Raw genomic sequence first — 20,185 nt, 5'->3', positions numbered from 1 at the left:
CACTGCGACCCTGTAGGACAAAGTGGGGTTTCCATGGCAGGAAATCTACATGGAGGCAGGCTGCCACGTCCTTTCTCCCTACAGTAACTGGTGGATTTGAACTTCGGATCTTTTTGTTCGCAGCTCAATGCTTTAACAAGTGTGCTGCCAGCGTGCCTTTTAGCAAGCCCAGTGAGACTGAAACTCCCAGTGCATGTGGCATCTCCTCGTGGTTTTGATTTTGGCTCCTGGATGGATAATGATCACGGGCATCTTTTATATGCTCAGTGCTATTGGAATACCTTCTTTGGTGAGATATTTATTCAATCGTTTGCCCATTTTATGATTGGGTTACCTATCTGGGCGTTAAGTAGTTCAAGTCTTGTTCGTTAGATTCGTATTGGGTATTTGCTTTCTGAAGATAATTCTCACCATCAGTAACTGTCTCGTCACTCTTGATGAATACAACGTTAACTTCTATGAGGCCCCATCTGTTTGCTTCACCTTTTGCTATTTGTGCTTTTGTTGTTGTGCTGGGTAATCTGTTGTTAAAAGCTGGGTAACAGTGTTGACCCTGCAGTTTCTTCTATAGATTATTATGATTTTACTTTTCACATTTAGTTCTTTAACACGATTTGAATTTGTTTTTGTGTAAGGAATGAGCCATGGGTCCTGTTTCATTTTTCTGTGTATAGAAATCCAATATTCCAAAACACCACCTACTGATCTTTCCACATCAGATGGATTTAGTGACTTTGTTAAAAATCAATTGACCATAGATGTATGGGTTTATTTCTGGACTCTTAGCTATATTCCATTGAGCTGTGTGCCTCGTATTACGCCTATGTGAGGCTGTTTTGACCACTGTAGTTTTATAATATGTTTTAAAGTCAGACAATAAGAATTTTCCTATTTGTTTCTTCAAAATTGCTTTAGCTAATTTGGGTTCTATTTCCACTAATATGTTAGGGGTTGAATTGTGTCCCTCCCAAAATAGTGTGTTGTAAATCCTAACCTCTATGGCCGTGGTTTTACTCTCGTATGCAAATAGGTTGTCTTTGTTATCTTTTTTTTCTATTAACCACTTTATTGGGGGGGCTCTTACAAATCTAAAAATCCACCATTCAGTAGTTAAGCACACTTGTACATATGTTGCCATCAACATTGTCTTTGTTATCTTAAGACAAGATTAGTATAGGATGATTTGTTGTATGTGCGTCAATTGGGAGAAAGTTTACTGGCTACAATTGATTTTTCCATTGAACAATTCTTACATATTTTACTCTGCCGGAAGCACATCACTGGGGGAAGTCCTGCGATCTATGTGCAGATTGGTTCTGCCAGTTCCCCTCCCTTGTAGTATTCTTGATCTCAAGATTAGAGACTCCTGCCTCATCTACAGCTCAGACCCAGTAGGTGAACAGTGAATACAGAACAAATCCATGTTCATGTTCATCTGCACAACTCTTCAGTTGATTCTTCAGTTGATTACCAGTATCAAATGCAATGTTTTAGTTTTTTAAATTTTCATTATTTTAAAATCATTTTATTGGGGGCTCGTACAACTCATCACAATTCATCCATCCATCCATCTATCCATCCATCCATCCATCCATCCATCAATTGTGTCAAGCACATTTGTACATTTGTTGCCATCATCATTCTCAACACATTTGCTTTCTTCTTGAGCCCTTGGTATCAGCTCCTCATTTTTCCCCTCTCTCCCCCACACTCCCTCATGAACCTTTGATAATTTATCAATTATTATTATTTTTCATGTCTTACACTGTCTGATGTCTCCCTTCACGCACTTTTCTGTTGTCCGTCCCCCAGGGAGGGGGTTATATGGAGATTATTGTGACCGTTTCCCCTTTCTCCCCCACCTTCCCCTCCCTCTCCTGGTATTGCTATTCTCATTATTGGTCCCGAGGGGTTTATCTGTCCTGGATTCCCTTTGTTTCCAGCTCTTACCGTTTCCCCTTTCTCCCCCACCTTCCCCTCCCTCTCCTGGTATTGCTATTCTCATTATTGGTCCCGAGGGGTTTATCTGTCCTGGATTCCCTTTGTTTCCAGCTCTTATCTGTACCCATGTACATGCTCTGGTCTAGCCAGACTTGCAAGGTAGAATTGGGATCATGATAGTGGGTGGGGCGGAAGCATTTAGGAACTAGAGGAAAGTTGTATGTTTCATCGTTGCTACATCGCACCCTGACTGGTTCGTCTCTTCCCCACGACCCCTTTGTAAGGGGATGTCCAGTGGCCTACAGATGGGCTTTAGGTGTCCACTCTTCACTCCCCTTCATTCACCGTGCTCTGATTTTGTTCTTTGGTGCCTGATCCCGGTCGCATCGGCACCTCGTGAAAAGGCAATGGTTTATGCATTGAGTTTCAAGATGGCTGGTCTTTAGTCACCTTTCTTTTCGCCCCTTGGGGTTGACTGATTAAGTAGGGTCCCCACGAGACCACGTAGTGTGGTTCACGCCTGACTCTTGGAGGTGACACGCTCAGTACAGTGTCTGGAAATTGCAAGAGCTATTTGGTTGGCTCGCCTGGTTCCCAGGCTGTGCGTACAGTGAGGAGGAATCCCATGAAGAAAGTAGTGGGTCTCCGTGAGCTAGGATGCCGGGTTTGGTTTCTTTTACAGGGGTGCTTGAAGGAGTTAAAGCTCCTGTCAGTGTAGCCCTGGCGCGTCTAGGAAGCAAGCAGCTTTGATTGTGGAGCCAAGCAAGACAAAATGCTGACAACTTAAACCTTTTCTTCATTTATCCTGATGTTACCTATTGGTCAGGTTGTGAGGATTTGATGAAATACATGAGTCTACAGTGGTGCCCAAGAGATCCAGAGTCAAGGGGCTGATTTCTAAAGGCTGACAAACAGGAAACTCACAAAGCCGTGATTGGACGTAGACAATCAATGACGTCTCGCTTGAAGGAAGAAGTCTAGAAGTGGGAAGGAGTTGTGACGGGCTACACCTACTGTTGTAGATGAGAAATGTGATCAGGATTGCTTCTGAGGCTCTCTGGCCATCTTGATAGGGGCATGACTCATAATCATACAACCACAGTGCCCCAGTTTCCATCAAGGGCACACTTAGGCAAGTCCCCACGTTCGAGACTGCCTCGCCCAATGCTGGTCAGGGGAATTGCGGCAGTCCACTCTCAAATTCCATAAAATAGAAGGACATCAAAAAAAGAAGATTCAGGGAGGGAGGGAAAAACATGAGCTGATACCAAGGGCTTAAGTAGAAAGAAAATGTTTTGAAAAGGATGATGGGAATAGATGTACAAGGGTGCTTGACATAATGGATGTATAGATTGTTATAAGAACTGTAAGAGCCTTCAGTAAAATGATTTAAAACAAAGAGCACCCTGCACGAGGCGGATTGACACCAATGGGCTCTCATGTCGCACATGTGAGGGTAGCTCAGGACCAGGCAGTGTGTTTCGCTCCGTTCTGCCTCGGGTCCTTGGGACAGACTTGACACCACCTACCAACGATATCAACAACTCCTGAGCCAGCACTGCCTAAGGGCAAAGCTTTTTACAGCACAGTACAGGCCAGTGGTCGAGAAGAACTCCATGGAGGTTGAATTTATGTGGAGATTCAGAATGGATTTGGGCTTCCACCAGAAACTGTAGCCTTCCCCAACCTAGTGCTCCGAATTTCCTCACTAATCCGTGATTGGGAGCAAGAGCGGCCCTCTGTTTCCCGCAAACTAGAGATCTTGTCCAGAGTCATACTCGCATGGCCAGCTCCAGACCTGACTTCAAGTCCAGGATGGTGTCCCCAATCTCGGCGTCTTTTGTTGAGAGGACTGTTTATACATGGAGGAGCGAGATGGACGAGCCTGCAGTTTTATCAATAAGAAGAGCCTGCACATTTGAAATGAAGCGTGCCACGTGGATTGAACTTGGTGAACTCTACTGTTGCTGAAAGGAGCCCTCGTGGCGGAGTGGTTATGAACTGGGCTGCTGTCCGTAGGGTCAGCAGTTTGAAGCCCCAGCGCTCTGTGGGAGAAAATGGTGCTCCTATTCCCGTAAAGAGTTATGGTCTTCGAAACTCACAGGGGCAGTTCGACCTTGACCCTGTAGAGCATCCACTTGATGGCAGTGAGTTGTTGGGCTTTTCCTTTTTGTTTTTAATGTTGCTGGAAAGGCAGTCATTTATAAAGATGTGACGGAGATAGCAATGTAAACTAGTGTTGTTTTTAGGAATTGGCCTGCCTTTACGAAAAATAAAAAAGAAAAGAAAAGTCAAACTCATTGCTTTGGAGTCGATTCTGACCCTTGGCCTTGCCATTTGAGCGCACATGTCAGTGCGAGTTTGCAGGAGTCTTGGGTGGGTTACCGACGCCCCAGGCCCACTCTGAGTCACCACATGGGTGAAGCTTCCCATGAATTCTTTCTGACCTTAATCAGCGTTGGGAATAGCTTTTGCCCTCAGGCAGAGCATGTCAGAAAATGGACATTACTGGCACACCCCTAGCCAGTCCAGGGAGGGGCAGCCAGCCGAGCTCTTAGGAACTTAACAGGATGCCGAGGACTAGGGTCTGTGTGCGCCGGAGTCATACCTATCCTGATTGCCTGCGTTGGAGGGGCCAACCCATCTTTGCAGCTCGCCACAGGAGTTGGGGCGGGGAATGTCCGGCCCTCAGGCCATGGAAGGCCGGGAAAATCATCACCAGCTAACAACGCAGCCTCCCCTAAGAGAAGCTGCTCCAGCCATCGTTAGCGGTGAATTAGTGAAGTGTCTGGCCAGTATGGTCCTCGAATGGTGCTATGAAGATCCAAGTGGCTGTTGGCAGAATAAGGCTCCCCGTCCCTGACCTGCATCACGAAGTGCCCTCGTCATGGTCCCCCTCCTGAGGGTGTGTGCTCACCGGCACCTGTGCTGTAGCTGTCATACGTGTGCTGCCCGTCTCTTGTACGCCCTATGTAGGCAGCCAGTCCTCTGTAATCCTGACACCGTTATGTCCTTGTCAATAGTCCCCTTCTCTGAATGAATAGTCTTTGTCTTATCTTTCTCCTGTTTCAACTTATTAAAATGTCTCGCTAAATTACATTTGGTTTGGGGGCTACTTTTCCTCCTTGCATAGCCACGCCAAGTGTTGTAGAGTAGAACTGTCCCATAGGATTTCGTGGCTGTGAACCCAAATGTTGGCAGCCTGAACGCCCCCCAAGCTCCTAGGAGGCAAAGAACTGTGAGACTAATACAGCCTAGGAGACGACCTTGTGGGGGCAGTTCTGCTCTAGCCTGTGGGTTGCTTCGAGTTGAAAACAACTGGACGCCCTACAGCGTCTTTATGGGAACAATTTGCTGGATCTAACTTTTGTGGCATCTCAGGGTAGGTTTGAACTGCCAACCCTGAGGTTAGTAGCCCAGTAAAAACCATTTATGCCACTCCGGGATCTTGCCTTTACTATCAGCTGGTGTAAACGGGGCGGGATTGGGCTGTACTGATTGAGCTGAACTGCCGGGTCAAGGAGCCCTGGTGGCATTGGCACAGGATAGGGTGGGTTTGAAGGTTAGGAGTTCAGACCCACCAGCCACTCTGTGGGACAAATATGAGGCTGTCTGCTCCCAGCAAGATTTCTAGCCTCGGAATCCTAGGGAGCAGTGGACTCTGCCTTATAAGGGCGTGACGAGTTGCCGTCCACTCGATGGCAGTCGGTGTGTCAAAGACTTCGTTGAGCTGGTTCTTAGGCTAGGTGGTGAAACGGTTAAGCACCGAAGGAAGAATTTGGGTCTCAAAGTAGCTGGAAAGCTGAGTTCTACAAGCTCTGGACTTCACATTCCCATAGGGCTTCTTTGCCTCCAGGACGCCTCCTGAGCCTGGAAGCTTTGCATTTACTTAAATGTCTGTTTTGCACACATGCGTATCATGGGTAGTTTGGCTCCAGCTTACATACGTGAAGTGCATCCTCGCCAGCTGTTCCCTCACCTGCGCCCTAGATGCCCTGCAAATACCTCTCCCGAGGCTTCAGCACTGTTAAGATGCTGCTGGGCTGCTCCTTGCTGACCTCCGATAGTGCTGTGAGGTGTTCTAGGCTGGTGTGCAGAGAGCATCTTGTTCAGGGGTCTCTTGTTAGTGCTTCAGGACTGCTTTTTTATGACCCTGCTGGAGTTGGAAGCATTTAAAAAAAATTGTAGGTAAGTAAGACAGGGCAAGCGGGCTGCTTGAGCCAGAATGAAAAAATTGTTGACATTTTAAGTTTCCTCACCTCCCTGTGTCTACATATCCACAGTGGTCTTAAAAACAAACTATGAGCTTAAGCAACCTGACAGGAGAGGAGAAGAAATCCGTCTCTGGAGAGTATAACAGGGACACATCCACACACCTCCTGCTAGGTGGCACAGAAGCTAAACCCTCGGTGGCGAGCCAAGAGCTGCTCCTCAGAAAAGCCATGTGATGTGTCGTCTGCTTCCATAAATATTAGAGCCTTGGAAACCCTGGCGGGGGGGAGCGCAGTTGCACTCTGTAACATACAGAGTCACTATGTCAAGGGATCGACCATCGCGACAGGCTTGGTTTTCAGTGCTTGTTACACAAGGGGCCCCCCAGGGCCTGCTTCAACTCTCCCCTAAAGCTCCTTCTAGCCAAGGACCTATATCTTGCCAACTCTTTAACTCCAGTCTGTCTCTTTACCCACTTTCCCACCCTCCCAGTGTCTTCGGTGTTCAAACTCCCGTCTCCTCCTGCTGACCTTCTGCCCGGTCTCCCCCCATCTCCGAGCTCCTCCACAGCTTCTCCCCAGACTGTTGGTTCCAAAATACAAAATGGTTGTGTCACTTTCTTACTTGAGAATATGTTGTGGAACAATGTGCATAATATAATTCCAGTTTTACAAAATAAACTAAAACATATTCTCTCTATGTTAGACACAGAAGAAATCTACAGGAGCATGTATTTAACATTGTTAAAAGTGCTGATCTGACAAGAACTGGGACATAGTATTTATTTTGCATTAGACTAGCAATTCATAAATGCCTGGTAAAACTATAAAGAGGAGCCCTGGAAGTGCTCAGGCATTAACAGAAATGTTGGTTTGAACTCACACAGTGGTCCTGTGGGGAAAAGACCTGGCAGGGTGCTCTTGTAAAGATTCCAGACTAGGGAACCCTGTGGATCCATTTTGCTGTGTCCCATGGGCTGGCTATGAGGAGGATTGACCAGACGGCAGCCAATAGCAGGAACAACAAATTTGCAGAAGACTGTAAGTCCCTCCCCACCTTCTTCTGTCCTTCAACATCCTCCCAGCTGGTTAGCCTGGCTTACCCTCCAGCTGCCTCTGTGCTTTCTCCTGGATGCACCTGCTCTCTGGCCACTTGGAAGGACATGGGGCTTTCAGTGTCTTTTTGCCCAGGCTGATGTCCAAGCCTGGACTGCCTTTCCATTCTCATCTGCTGGAAAAATGACCCTTTCTTGTTGAAACTTGGCCATCGCAGTGTCTGGCCAACTTTTCTGTGTTAGGCCCAGTAGACTAGAGAAGCAAATTCAGAAACACTCATATGTATAAGAAAGAACATTATATCAAAGAGTAACTATATTAAGAAAACGTCCCCCCCTAAAGAAAACATTCCAGCCCAGTCCAAATCAAGTCCATATTTTGATTTAGCCCATAAAATCCAATATTTGCCCATAACTCCCTCTTCAGCCTCATGCAGCACATGCAATAATGCAAAATGCAGGAAGATCACAGGCCAGTAGATGCAAAGCCTTGTGGATCCAGTGGTGGTGGAAACATCTGGTGAGGGTCTCTGTGTGGCTCCTCTGGCTTTCCAATGTGTCTCCTCAACAGGATGATGAGGAGAGAGAGAGACAGAGGCGCCCACCTCCCAGGAGAAAGACAGGAAGTTCCCAGAATCCTCATGAGAAGGCACACCCACAAAGAAGCATCATCAGACTGTGACCTGATTGACAGGCTAGACTCCACCCCTACACCCTTAATACTCTCAAGTTGACATGAGATGATGTAACTATCACACTTTCCCTTGTCTCAGGTGGCATAGGGATTCTTCTATGTGTTGCATCCTGTGTACACTTTGACTTTGGTGTTTGATCTCTTGTACCCCGTAATTGTTGGTTGATTTGTCACTGTGATCTGACTCATAGCTTCCATGCACCCAAGGAGCGTAGACGTTGAGGGCAGGAACCCCACTTCCTCTAGCCTGTCCCCAGTGAGTGCTCATCAGATAGTTACATGGTGTTTCCACAGCTGTGGGAATAAATGAGTGTGACCCGGATGTCTATTGAGGTTTTCTGTCCCATGCTCTTCTTTAGATTGGTGCCACCTGGTGTACATTCACATGGCCACTTCTGTTTTTTTGGGACTTGCAGCTCCTTTATTTGATCTTCTCTTTCTGCCGAGCCTTGAACCAGATTTGAATTTGGGCCCTCTTTCCCTGGTTTCTACCAAATAACAGCAAGAGCAAAAAAGCATGCAAAGTTATTTGTGTGTGCAGCAGATTGGGTTGAAGATCTGGTGTGCGTGTGAGTATGTTATATCACAGCAAAAAGGCAATTGAAACCTAACGATCTTAAAGGACTGTTGGCACCCTGCCACAGGCATCCTTTTCTTCCTCCCCTGCTGCTCTCAGTCACTCTCAGAGTAAGTTCTCCTTTATTCTGCAGCATAATTCAGCTCTGCAGCCCTCCCCCTTCCCCTCCATGCTGCGTATGTGTGCTTCTGCCTTACTGCAGAGCCCAGGAGCGATTCCCTTTAAACCGTGGACAAGCTTTGTGTTTCTCTAGAACCCATCGTAACAGTCCCTGTGAGATGAAAACAGTTAATGCGGTGGAAGCTTAGGCCCATTCAGAGGCGCCTCAGAGGAAAGGGGTGGTGGTCCACCCTGACACAGGAGTCACCAGGAGTTGGAGCGGAATCACTGACAACTGGTTAGTAGTGTCCGTCACAAGGGTGGGTTATTAGCACAAGATCATATTTTCCTGAGCATGCTCAGTTTCAGTTTAATTTTCTATCCCCCTTTCCTTTTTCTTTGATTTATTTTTTTAATTGTGAATTGAGTGGGGCTTTATATTTCAAACCATCAACTCTGCATTCAATAATTCAAACCATTCATAATTCTCCCTGTTCTATCCCATTCCCCTGCTCCGATTTCTCTTCTTACTCTTGTGATTCGCCATACTCCCTTTCACTCAATCCAACACCTGTCAAACCTCTAGTTCATTGCTTCGTTGCCCCTCTCCTTTTGTGTATGTTCGATGCTTTCCAAATAAAAAGTTTGTGTTTAGAATATGTCTTGGAAAAGACAGGGCTTTCTACTCCCATTGAGTTAGTCTTGGAAATTCACAGGGACAGTTCTACCCTGTCCTATAGGGTCACTATGTTGTCACTTCAACGGGTACTAACTTGTGGGCCTGGCAAGTTTACAAGTTTTGAAGAGTGTAGGAGATATTTAAGGTCTGAGCTCAGCCCCTTGAACCTTGCCACAGAGGGACCCAGGAGGAGACTTCTTCCCTGAGCTGATGTGTGCCTGGGGCTGCATTCTTTGAGTGAGGGGAAGAGCTCAGCTCTAAGAAAGTCGTTTGTGTAAAGGCATTTTCCATCGACGGAGCTGGTCTGCAGAATGGGAGTTTCAACATGTGGAGCGGGACTGGAGAAGCATTTGAGTGTTTTGTTTCGTCTGTCCTTGACTGTGCTGCTGCACATTGCTTCTGTTTACCTGTGTCTTGGGGACATGACTGTCTCTAGGGCCCTGGGTGGTGAGATCTAAGACTGTGGTCACAGTGGGTCTTGTGTCTTCTCCCCGTGAAAGTGGGAGACCAGAGGGCAGGAGAGAGGGAGGACGACAAGGAGAGAGGGAACCAGGGGAGAGTGCCAGGGTGAAGGCCAGTGAGGGAGAGAGGAAGGACATGGAAGAGAGGAGAAGCAAGCAAGAGAGAGGCTCTTTATTGCTAACCAAGGCTTGTATATCTTTGGGGGGCATGCAAGCCCCTAATTACATGTAAAGACATACATCACAGGAAGGGGTTGCACTATAGGTAATACATTAATGAGGGTGATGATCTAGGGGTAATGCTCACAATAGGAAGGGGAGGTATTGGGGGTACACATATGATAAGATGGGTGGATCCTAGATACAGGATGGCAGTTTAACTTTGGGTGTCACTGAGTGGTTTGACCTATTCTCTGGCTCTCCATAGAAACCATTATCAGTAGGGTGTGAACCCCACCTATGGGGACCAGACTGATGGCCTTTAGGGAGAAGTAGCACATTGTCCTTAACAGCAGGGAGTGGGCCCCTCTTGTGGGCCCCTGCCTTCAGGGAGGATGTCTCTAAGCAGCTGGCCTCCCACCATATGCTGGCAAATAGTCTCTAATGTTTGGCATATCTTTGTGGGAGACAAAGCTGGGAAAAAGTCATTTTACATCCCACAATTCTCCCTTTTGTTTTAACCACAGAGACTTTAAAGCCTTTCCCCACACACTCACCTGGCCTCACTCTTTGCGACTTCTTTTTGTTTCCTTGGATGAAGAAGAATATGAAAGGACAGTGATTTAGGGGGAGGTGCTGTCAGCTATTCAAACAGATGAGTTTGAAAAATGTTTCCAAGAATGGAATCTCAGAATTTATAAATGGATTAAGTGTAATGGAGAGTACTTTGAAGGTGATAGGTTGCTTTGTAAAAAAAAAAAAAATTAAATACATGGCTTTGGGAAGGTGGATTCCGTTTTCTTTGGGGGGGGGGTGTACCCCGGCCTATGTCCTTCTCTAAGCCAGGTTCGGAATAGGTAGGGTCAAGCCTCACTTTTTATTTATTTAGCTTTATACTGTGATTGGGTGAAGGCTCACAGAACAGTTTTCCAGTCCACAATTACTACATAGTTTGTTTCATATCATTGATTGCCATCCCCAAAATGAAGCCCCACTGCTTCCATTTCCTGCCTTGTGCTTCCATTCCCCCTTTATTCCTCACCCCTCTGAACTTTGTTCTTGGGTAAATGCTGCCCTTTATACTTATGTATCTATGTGTCCAGATATAGCTAGATACCTCTCAAATGGTTGAGTGAGATGGGTGTACTTCACTGTTCTTCTCCCAACCCCCAGTGATTTTGAGTTTTGTTCTGCCTCTTTCTCCCAGTGCCTGCCATCCAGCCTGGTGGTTCTCAACCTTCCTAATGCTGTGACCTTTTAATACAGGTCCTCATGCTGTGGTGACCCCACACCCCAACCATAACATTATTTTCATTACTAATTCATGACTGTCATTTTGCTACTGTTATGAATCGGGCGATCCCTGGGAAAGGGTCGTTCGGCCCCCAGGTTGAGAACCCCTGCTCTATCCTATGCCTGTTGTCTGGTGTCCAACAGAATGAAGCACTCCCTGGGCCCACAACAACCTCATACATGTTACTGTGGTCGAGCCTGCTGAGGATCTGTCTCTTTTCTGCCGACCCTATACTTTATAAAGCATGACGTCCTTTTCCAGGGACTAGCTTCTCCTGATAACATGTCCAAAGTACTCGAGGTCGTCTTGCCATCCTCACTTGGAAGGAGCATTCTGGCTCTACTTCCTCCAAGACAGATTGTTGTTCTGGTAGTCCATGACACTCAGTGTTCTCGGCCACCACCATCATTCCTATTTAGATGCAGTGATTCGGCTTTGACATTTCTTTTTCATTGTCCGGCACTGCTATCAAATCAATTCTGAATCGTAGTGACCCATAGGTCTTACGTTTAGGCCTTCAGTCCATCTTAGTTTTACTGTATAATGTGAGATAGGAGTCCTGTTTGATGTTCTACAATGGGCATCTAGCACCACTTGCTAGTTTTTTCTCTCCCCCTTTTAATGCATTTTGGCCCTTTGTCAAAGATCCACTGTCCACAGGTGGGTGACTTTATTTCCGAGTTCTCAGTTCTGTTCCATTGGTCTTCGTATATTTGCCAGGCTCTTTTGACCTCTGTGGTGCAGTAGGTAGGGAGATGGGGAAATGAGAGCGCTCCTGCTCTGCTCTTCTTTAGTAGTGCTTGGGAGGTCTTTTTCCTTTTCCTATAAACTTGGTAATTAGTTTTTCCATTTCTTTATAGGATGGTGTTAGTCTGGAATGGGGTTGTATTGAGTACCATAGACGTTTTCACAATGTTACGTCTTTCTGTCCGCGAGCATGGTTTAATGTTTTATTTATGTTGATCTCTTTGGGTTTCTTCTAGTAATAGCTTGCCATTTGTATAGGTCCTTTTTTCTTTCCTCTGGTTAGATTTATTTTGTTTCCAACATTTTTATGGGCATACAATTTACATATCATACAATTGAATAATTCAGTCATTCAATTATATCAAGGGGAATTGAACAATCAACACATTTATCTTAGAGCATCCCCCCCAATATTTATTCTTAAGTATTTAATTTTAGGGGTGGCTATTATACATGATCGTGCCCAGGTGGCATAGTGGTTATGTGTTGGGTTGGTAACCAGAAGGTCAGCAGTTTGATACCACCAAGTGCTCCTTGGGAGAAAGACCAGGCTTTCTATTCCATAAAGAGTTACAGTCTTGGCAGCGCTACCTTGTTCTGTAAGGTTGACTTTATGACAGTGAGTTTAATTATACATGACAGTGTTTTCCTGATTTCTCTTTCAGAGGTCACTTCATTAGCATATGTGAATCCAACTAATATCTGTATATTGATCTTGTACCCTGTCACTTTGCTTCACCTAGATCCAATAATTTTCTTACTGTGTCTCTGAGATTTTCTACTTTATAGAATCCTATTGCCTGAAAATAAAGTTTGGCTAAGTTTTGCTAATTAGGGTGTGTTTAATTTCCCATTCTGGCCTTATAGCTGTGGCTAAGACTACCAGTCCAGCATGGACTAGGAGAGGTCATAAAAGGCATCCTCGCCCCATTGTCATTCTGAAGGGGAATGCTTTCAGTTCTGTTGGTTGTTGGTTTTGCATACCTGTCCTTTATTATGTGGAGGGATTTCCCTTCTGTTCCTATGTCTTTGAGTGTTTTTATCAGGAATGGATGGTGGAATTTGTCAAATGTCTCTTTTCATTGACTAACATGATCATGACCTTCATGACTGATAGGATTACATGTTTCTTTTCCTTTATTTTACCTATATGGAGGATTATGTTGCTTCTTTTTCTAAACTTGAACCATCTTTGCATCCCTGGTCTGAATCCCACTAGGTCATGATATATTATTATTGATGTGTTGTTGTGTGCTAGTGATTTCTTTCATTATGAGGGATATTGGTATGTAATTTTCTTTTAAGTGATCTGCTTGCTTGGTTATGCTCACTTCTTAAGATCAGTTTGAAAGTATTTCATCATTTTCTATATTCTGGAATAGTTTAAGTCAAACTGGTGTTAACTCTTCTGAAGGTTTCATAGACTTTGCCAGTGAAACCTTCTGAGCCTGGACTTTTCTTGGTTGGGAGTTTTTTAATGATTTAATTTATTCTTTGGGTGGGTATAGATTTGTTTCCATTTTCTACACCTATCTGTGTTAGTTTAGGTAGGTAATATGCTTCTATATACAATGTAGATTATACATTTTATAATGTGTATGTCCATTTCTTCTAGGTTTTCAAGTTTGTTGGAATATAGCTGTTTATTGTATTTTTCTGTTATTAATCTTTTTTGTTTCTGTTGGTTCTATTGAGCCATTATCCACATCACTTCTTAATTGGTTTATTTGCATGTTCTCTTTTTATTTTTCCTTTGTTAGATTTGCTGATGGTTTGTCAATTTTATCAATCCTTTCAAAGAACCAACTCCTAGCCTTGTTAAGTCTTTGTATTGCTCTGTTTTTAATTTCATTTATATTTGCTCTGATCTTACTTTGTTTCTCGTGATGACTGTGGGCTTAAAGCCGCAGGGGCAGGTCGTATTTCCAACAGAGGATGGGGCTGCAGGAGGTCTGGGCACAGCTGAGTCCTGGTGGGGCGGCTGCTGCTGCTCCTTGGTAGGATAAGGGGGAAAACCCAGCAAAAATAGAAACTATAGAAAGTAGGGAGGGGGGAGTGGCTAAGGCAGGTGAACACCAGAAATAAGAACTAAATAACTAAAAAGTTTCTTTTTAAGTAAAGGAAAATAAAGAAGGGATGTGTGAAAGAGAAAAACCGTAAGAAAAATTCCCCAAAAAGCCAAACTCCCTGTTAATTTCGACTCTAGGGAGGTGACCCATTAAAGAAAAAGGACTGTGGGGAAGAGAAGGTGAGGAGGAAGGAGGGGGGAGGGAGGAAGGAGAGGGGAGATAAACAGTTTTAATGAAAGGAAAATGGAAAGTAGGGAAATAAAGAAAGGGGGAATTTCAAAAATATGAAGGTGAGTACTGGAGCAGAAGCGAGACTCAGCAGGGAGACGGTGTAGGGGTCAGGTCAGTGATGAGTCATGCCCTCTTACAGAGGACCGGAGCTCGTGGGGAGTGGTAAGGATAGGGGACTTCTAGCCCTACCCAGAATTCCTGCTCGCCCAGATGTTATCTAGGGTCAGTTTGTGCTGACCCAGAGTAGCAGAGGTCAGGGTGCTTGTTCCCAGAAGGAACCTTTTAGGCCTCCAGGGCAGCTGTAGTCAGGGTGACTGGATGTTGAAGTATTTCTTGTGCACTAGAGGTGGCTGGGTGGGACAGGCCACCTTCCATACACACATTCTAGTGTGATGAGGAGGACGCCACGTGTCCCCAGACCAGGCTGTGCACCTGGTGCCCCGTTCCCAAGGGGATGCCCTGACCTCAGGTGAAGCAGGAGCTGTGTAATGAGAGGACGTTACCAGCTGCTAGGTGAGTGAGAGTGAGGGTTGGTCATGCTTCTGGTTACCTGGAGAATCTGGGGAATAAAGAGAGTGTGATAGTCTGAGAAACAAGTCCACAGAAACTCATGTGTAAGAGAAACAAGCCACAGAAACAAGTCCACAGAAACTCATGTGTAAGAGAGAGTTTTATATAAAGGTTAAGTGCACATCAAGAAAACATCGCAACCCAGTGCTGCCCAAGCCCACAAGTCCAACATTAACCTATATGTCCGACATCAATCCACAAAGTCCTCCTCTCCCTCACAAAACAGACACAATGATGCCGACTGCAGGAGGAAAGCAGGAGTCAGTGAATGTGTAAACATCTCAGTGCTGTAAGGGGTCTCCATGCAGCTGCTCCAGCACCCAGGGCTGCATCTGGGAGGTCCATGAGGCTTCTCTTCAGGGATGTCCTGCAGGAAGTGAGCCTTGCCAGCTAAAGCAGGGAACTGGCTTTGGCAGCTGCACCCTGGTTTGACCATCAGAAAGCAAGAAACCTGAGAACTAGAAAGGCAAGGCTCACTGAGCCATTTATCTCTCCGCTCTTCAATTAACCCCACATGTGTTTATCGGCCAAGTTGGCACAATCAACTACCTCAGAAAGGATTGCATTTTTCTGGTTACCAGCCTTCAGTCTGGCCATCTGTGATGTTAAGTCTCTATCTCGAGCAAATGGTACTTGCAAAGGTTGAAGATGGCCTTGCCGTGTCAGACCACGTGACAGTTCACCTGTTCTGCCTGCCCCTTCTCCTGCTATATCTGCTCAGGTCAGGTTCCTCTCCCAGTTGATAGCCTGCTTGCCCATCTTTTCTTTGAAGCTCAGGGTTCCAGGATTATCATCTGTAATACTATTTGTTTTCATAAATCTTTGTTGTAAAGGTGCTGGGAAGTAGGTCTGCTTCTCCTGCCATCTTGCCTGAAGTTTACTCACGACAAAGCCAACCAGCTTTTTATTTCAGGAGCAGCCAACTAAGCTTGTTCTAGGACTGCAAGCAAGGTGAAGGCTCTTGCTTTTCTCATGGTTTACTGGGTTTCCCGGCTGGGGCCCCTGCTGCGTCCTTCCTTCCTTCCTTCCTTCCTTCCTTCCTTCCTTCCTTCCTTCCTTCCTTCCTTCCTTCCTTCCTTCCTTCCTTCCTTCCAGCGCTCCTGGCACCCTCCTCCCCATCCTTCCCACCTCATGGGAAGGGTGCCCGTGCAGCAGGGCTTTTATCAGTGGGCTTTATGGGAGCGTCCTTCCTACCCCACTCAAAGCATGTTGGCCTTGGAAATTCCTCTGAAAGGAGTTTCTCTTTGTGTAGTTTTAACTTGTTGTCATTCCAGGAGCATCTAGTTTAACAGAATATAATTATTTACCTCAAAGAATGAACCACTAATTGGGGACCACCTGGTGCTAGGGGTAAGGAGGCGGGGCTTGCGTGAAGGGCATGTCCTCTTGAGGAAAGGTCAACCTTTGGCGCTCCAGCCCTAGCCTTGGGTAAGTTAGCAGCTCCTACCCTTCATTTACGTCCCTGCCTGGAATAAAGACTGCGTCATTAGGCTATTGATATGGAAATGAGCTAAGGGGTGGACCAGGCCTCACTTTTAGGGAGCTCACCCCTTCAACTGCAGCTAAATATCATTTTTATCAGGGTAGTGTGCCCCTCTTTTAACCCTATAAAGTATTTCTTTTTGTCCCGCATCTTCTGAGTCCCCGCCCCTCAACTCCTTCACATTTCCTTTCTGTGCTTCCACAGAAGAGTGATCCTTTAGGAATCACCCATACGTGGTTAAAACGAAACCAGGTTTGTCCACTGGGGCAGAAGGAACCATAGGCTGTGGGTTCTTTCAATGTGACACCCCTCTCTGATGCAGGATGTTGTTCAATATTTGAGAACAGGTGATCTGAGTGGGCGGTCCTGTCACTCCAGAGGCTCCTCTGTGTGTGTGTATGTGTGTGTTTTTCAGCGTGACTGTCTGCAGAAACATGTCGTGGGAAGATAATTTATATGATTTCAGAAGCCTGTTTGACTCCAATGGGTAAGTTGATTTTTTTAAAGGATAGGAATACATTATTTTTATTCATCTCCTTTTAATCAAACCTGTTTTCGTGACTTTTTAGAGTTTGTTTTTTTGGCTTAGAAAGCTACCTGATTGAAAGTCAAATTAAATAGCTGTCCTAGAACTCATGTTTTTTCAGTTAAGCTTTATTACCTCAATACCCTTTGTTTATAATATGCTTAACGCTGCCCCTTTACCACTGTCCACAAAGCATTCGTTTCTAATATGCACTTTCTTCCTTTTTCCTATCTAAATATGATGTATCCTCTTTGATCAATTCAGATCTCTTACCTGTGTAAAATTTACTTTGATGATTCCCGTCTGTCCAAATCGGCAGTACCAATTGGAGCAACTACGACATAGTCCTAGTCTCCAAAGTCTTCTTGGAGGTGGTAGTAAAACGGATTAAAGGCAATGTGCATGATATGTAGCTATATACTGCGTGCCCCACCCCCAGATGGCTTATTAAGCGTGTGAATAACATGAGAATGCAGGAATTCAGAACCAAGCTACCTTCTGTTTTACCACACCCACACAACCAATACCATCACCCATGTTCCTTCTGAGCCACACTTGTTTGCATTCATTTCCCCAGTAGTTAATGTCATCTTCTGAACTTGTCGCCTGAGCAGATTGAACCACATGTCAAAGTTCTGCCGACTGCACGTCTGTGAGGCTTTGAGCAAGCCTCCTTCCTCAGCGACTCAATGTCTCCATCTCTGAAATCCCGGGCTTAGGCTTCAGTCGTACAAACAGTAAATAGCTTAATCATATAAACAGGGTGCTTGTGGCGTTTGTCACAGTTTTTCAAGCACCTTTTAAAACCCTTTTTATTGTTAATTAGGAGAGGGTTTATAGGTTAGAGCATCAATTTTGCATTCAACAACTTGGCAAGCCTCCCGATGGTTTTCAAGTGCTTTTCTGAGCATTGTTTACAAGAAGGACACTAAGAGGGGGGCACTGTGGGATTCCTGTTTTGCAGATAGAAGCTGAGCGAAGGCATGAGGAAGTGCTTTCCACCAGTCATGTCTTGTGTCAGTGCAGGCAGAACCAGGATTTGGCCTCCTGGCCTGGATTTTCCTTTTGTATTATCGTGCCCTATGACAGAACTTTATGCTTGTTCTTTCTGTATTTATACAGCATGATGGACCTAGCAGTTATAATTACAGATCAAAAATACTTTAACTCTGCCACTTAGACACTTGCCCATGTGGTTACCTTTAATGGAATTAAAAAAAAAATCTCAATGCTAGCTTTGAGTTACTAGTGCTCTTCCTTTTGCATCAGAAGGACTCTCTAGCATTAAATGATAATTATAAAGATTGTATTGTGTTTTTGGCAAAATCATACCCAGCAGGTTAGGTTCCCATTCAAATATTTCTACACGAATTGTTCAGCGACACTGGGTACATTCTTTACAGTGCACCAGGATTGTCATTATTTCCATTGTGGTGATTCAGTTTCTTTAGCATTTTTTGTAGGGAAGATCTAGTGGTACCAAACTTTCTTTTTAAAAAACATCATTTTATTGGGGCTGTTATAACTCTTACCACAATCCATCCATCCCTCCATTGTGTCAAGCACTTTTGTATATCTGTTGCCCTCATCATTCTGCAAACATTTGCTTTCTACTTGAGCCCTTGGTATCAGCTCATTTCCTCCCCTCCCCCGCTCCCTATCCCCATGAACCCTTGATAGTTTATAAATTATTATTATTTAGTCATGTCTTACACTGTCCAACGTCTCCCTTCACCCACTTTTCTGTTGTCCGTCCCACAGGGAGGGGCTTATATGTAGATCCTTGTAATCTGTTCCCCCTTTCTATCCCACCTACCCTCCACCCTCCCCTTATCGCCACTCTCACCACTGGTCCTGAGGGGTTCATCTGTCCTGGATTCCCTGTGTTTCCAGCTGTTTCTGTACCAGTGTACATCCTCCGGTCTAGCCAGATTTGTAAGGTAAAATTGGGATCATTATTGTGGGGGGAGGAAGCATTAAAGAACTAGAGGAAAGTTGTATGTTTCATGGGTGCTACCCTGCACCCTGACTGGCTCGTCTCTTCCCCGTGACCTTTCTGTAAGGGGATGTCCAGTTGCCTACAGATGGGCTTTGGGTCCCCACCCCGCACTCCCCCTTATTCACAATGATATGCTGTTTTGTTCTTTGATGCCTGATACCTGATCCTTTCGGCACCTCGTGATCGCACCGGCTGGTGTGCTTCTTCCATGTAGGCTTTATTGCTTCTGAGCTAGATGGCTGCTTGTTTATCTTCAGGCCTTTCAGACTCCACACGCTATATCTTTTGATAGCTGGGCACCATCAGCTTTCTTCACCACATTTGTTTATACACCCATTTGTCTTCAGCAATCGTGTTGGGAAGGTGAGCATCATGGAATACCAGTTTAATAGAACAAAGTGTTCTTGCATTGAGGGAGTACTTGAGTGGAGGCCCAATGTCCATCTGCTACCTTAATACTAACTTATAAACATATTCACATAGCTTTATTTCCCCATCATCATCTATAAATATATTTACATGTGTACATGCCCGTATTGAGATATCTGTAAATGCCTTTTGCCTCCTAGTTTTTCCTTTATTTCCTTTTACTTTCTTCTTGTGCTCCACTCTCTTCCTCCCCCTTCATTTGCTCCCGTGTGTTCTGATCAGACATGTCCATTTCCCAGAACTGCAGCTTCAGGGCTGTCCTCTGAAGGGAATTCTTCTGGGGGAGGGGGCAGCTGTCCACATAGTCAGACCTTTCCCTGGCTCCCTGCTTCATGCCAGTATGTTGCATTCACATCTTGGGGCACCGGGTTGAAATCTGGTATGGAACTTTACTACCCTTTACCTGAAAATGTCTTCATTTTTACCACATTCTTTAAAGGACAGTTTTGACAGTTCTCTTTTCCACCAGCACTTTTAAATGTATCCTTCCATTGTCTTCTGGCTTGTGCAGCTTCTAAGAAATCAGTATTTTATATTTATTTGTTGTCTTTTGTGCTTTCAAGATTCTTTGTTGTTTGAGAGCTTGATTGTAATGTGAATGGATGTGGATCTCTTTGGGTTTGCCCTATTTGTTGTTTGTTAAGCTTCTTGGATTTGTAAATTCATGTTTTTCATCATGTTTGGGAGTTTTCTGCTATTGTTTTTTAAAATTCTGTCTCTTTCTGCAAATCGCAGGCTGTATGGATTGGCTTGCTTGATGGTGGCCTGTATTTCCACAGGCTTTGCTCGGGAGTTTTTAGCCCCCGGTATGTAGTGCTGCCGCAACAGAAATGGCAGACAACTTACAGTTCTGGGGCCAAAGTCAGGGTTGGCTTATCTCTCTCAGCTTTAAGAAACTCGTGTCCCTGCGTTTTTCTGAGACCTCTGTCTCTAGTGCCTGTCTTCCTCTGCTCCCTGTGTA

At 45.1% G+C, this 20,185-nt stretch overlaps 1 protein-coding gene across 2 annotated transcripts in view; it reads left to right on the top strand.

Annotated features, from left to right (window-relative positions):
- Positions 1–20,185, top strand: part of MAP2K1 (mitogen-activated protein kinase kinase 1) — a 91,248-nt gene that overhangs the window by 26,060 nt on the left and 45,003 nt on the right. The window contains exon 2 of one of the 2 annotated variants that reach the window (XM_075535363.1): positions 16,686–16,757. The exons of the other annotated variant lie outside the window; for it this stretch is intronic. Within the exon in view, the coding sequence (XP_075391478.1) occupies positions 16,686–16,757 (72 nt within the window). The remainder of the gene's footprint in view (positions 1–16,685; positions 16,758–20,185) is intronic. 2 annotated transcript variants of the gene reach the window in all.

This window comes from Tenrec ecaudatus, chromosome 17, assembly GCF_050624435.1.
Source record: "Tenrec ecaudatus isolate mTenEca1 chromosome 17, mTenEca1.hap1, whole genome shotgun sequence".
In the NCBI taxonomy this organism is placed as follows: Eukaryota; Metazoa; Chordata; class Mammalia; order Afrosoricida; family Tenrecidae; genus Tenrec; species Tenrec ecaudatus.
This window is presented reverse-complemented; position numbering and strand designations above follow the sequence as displayed.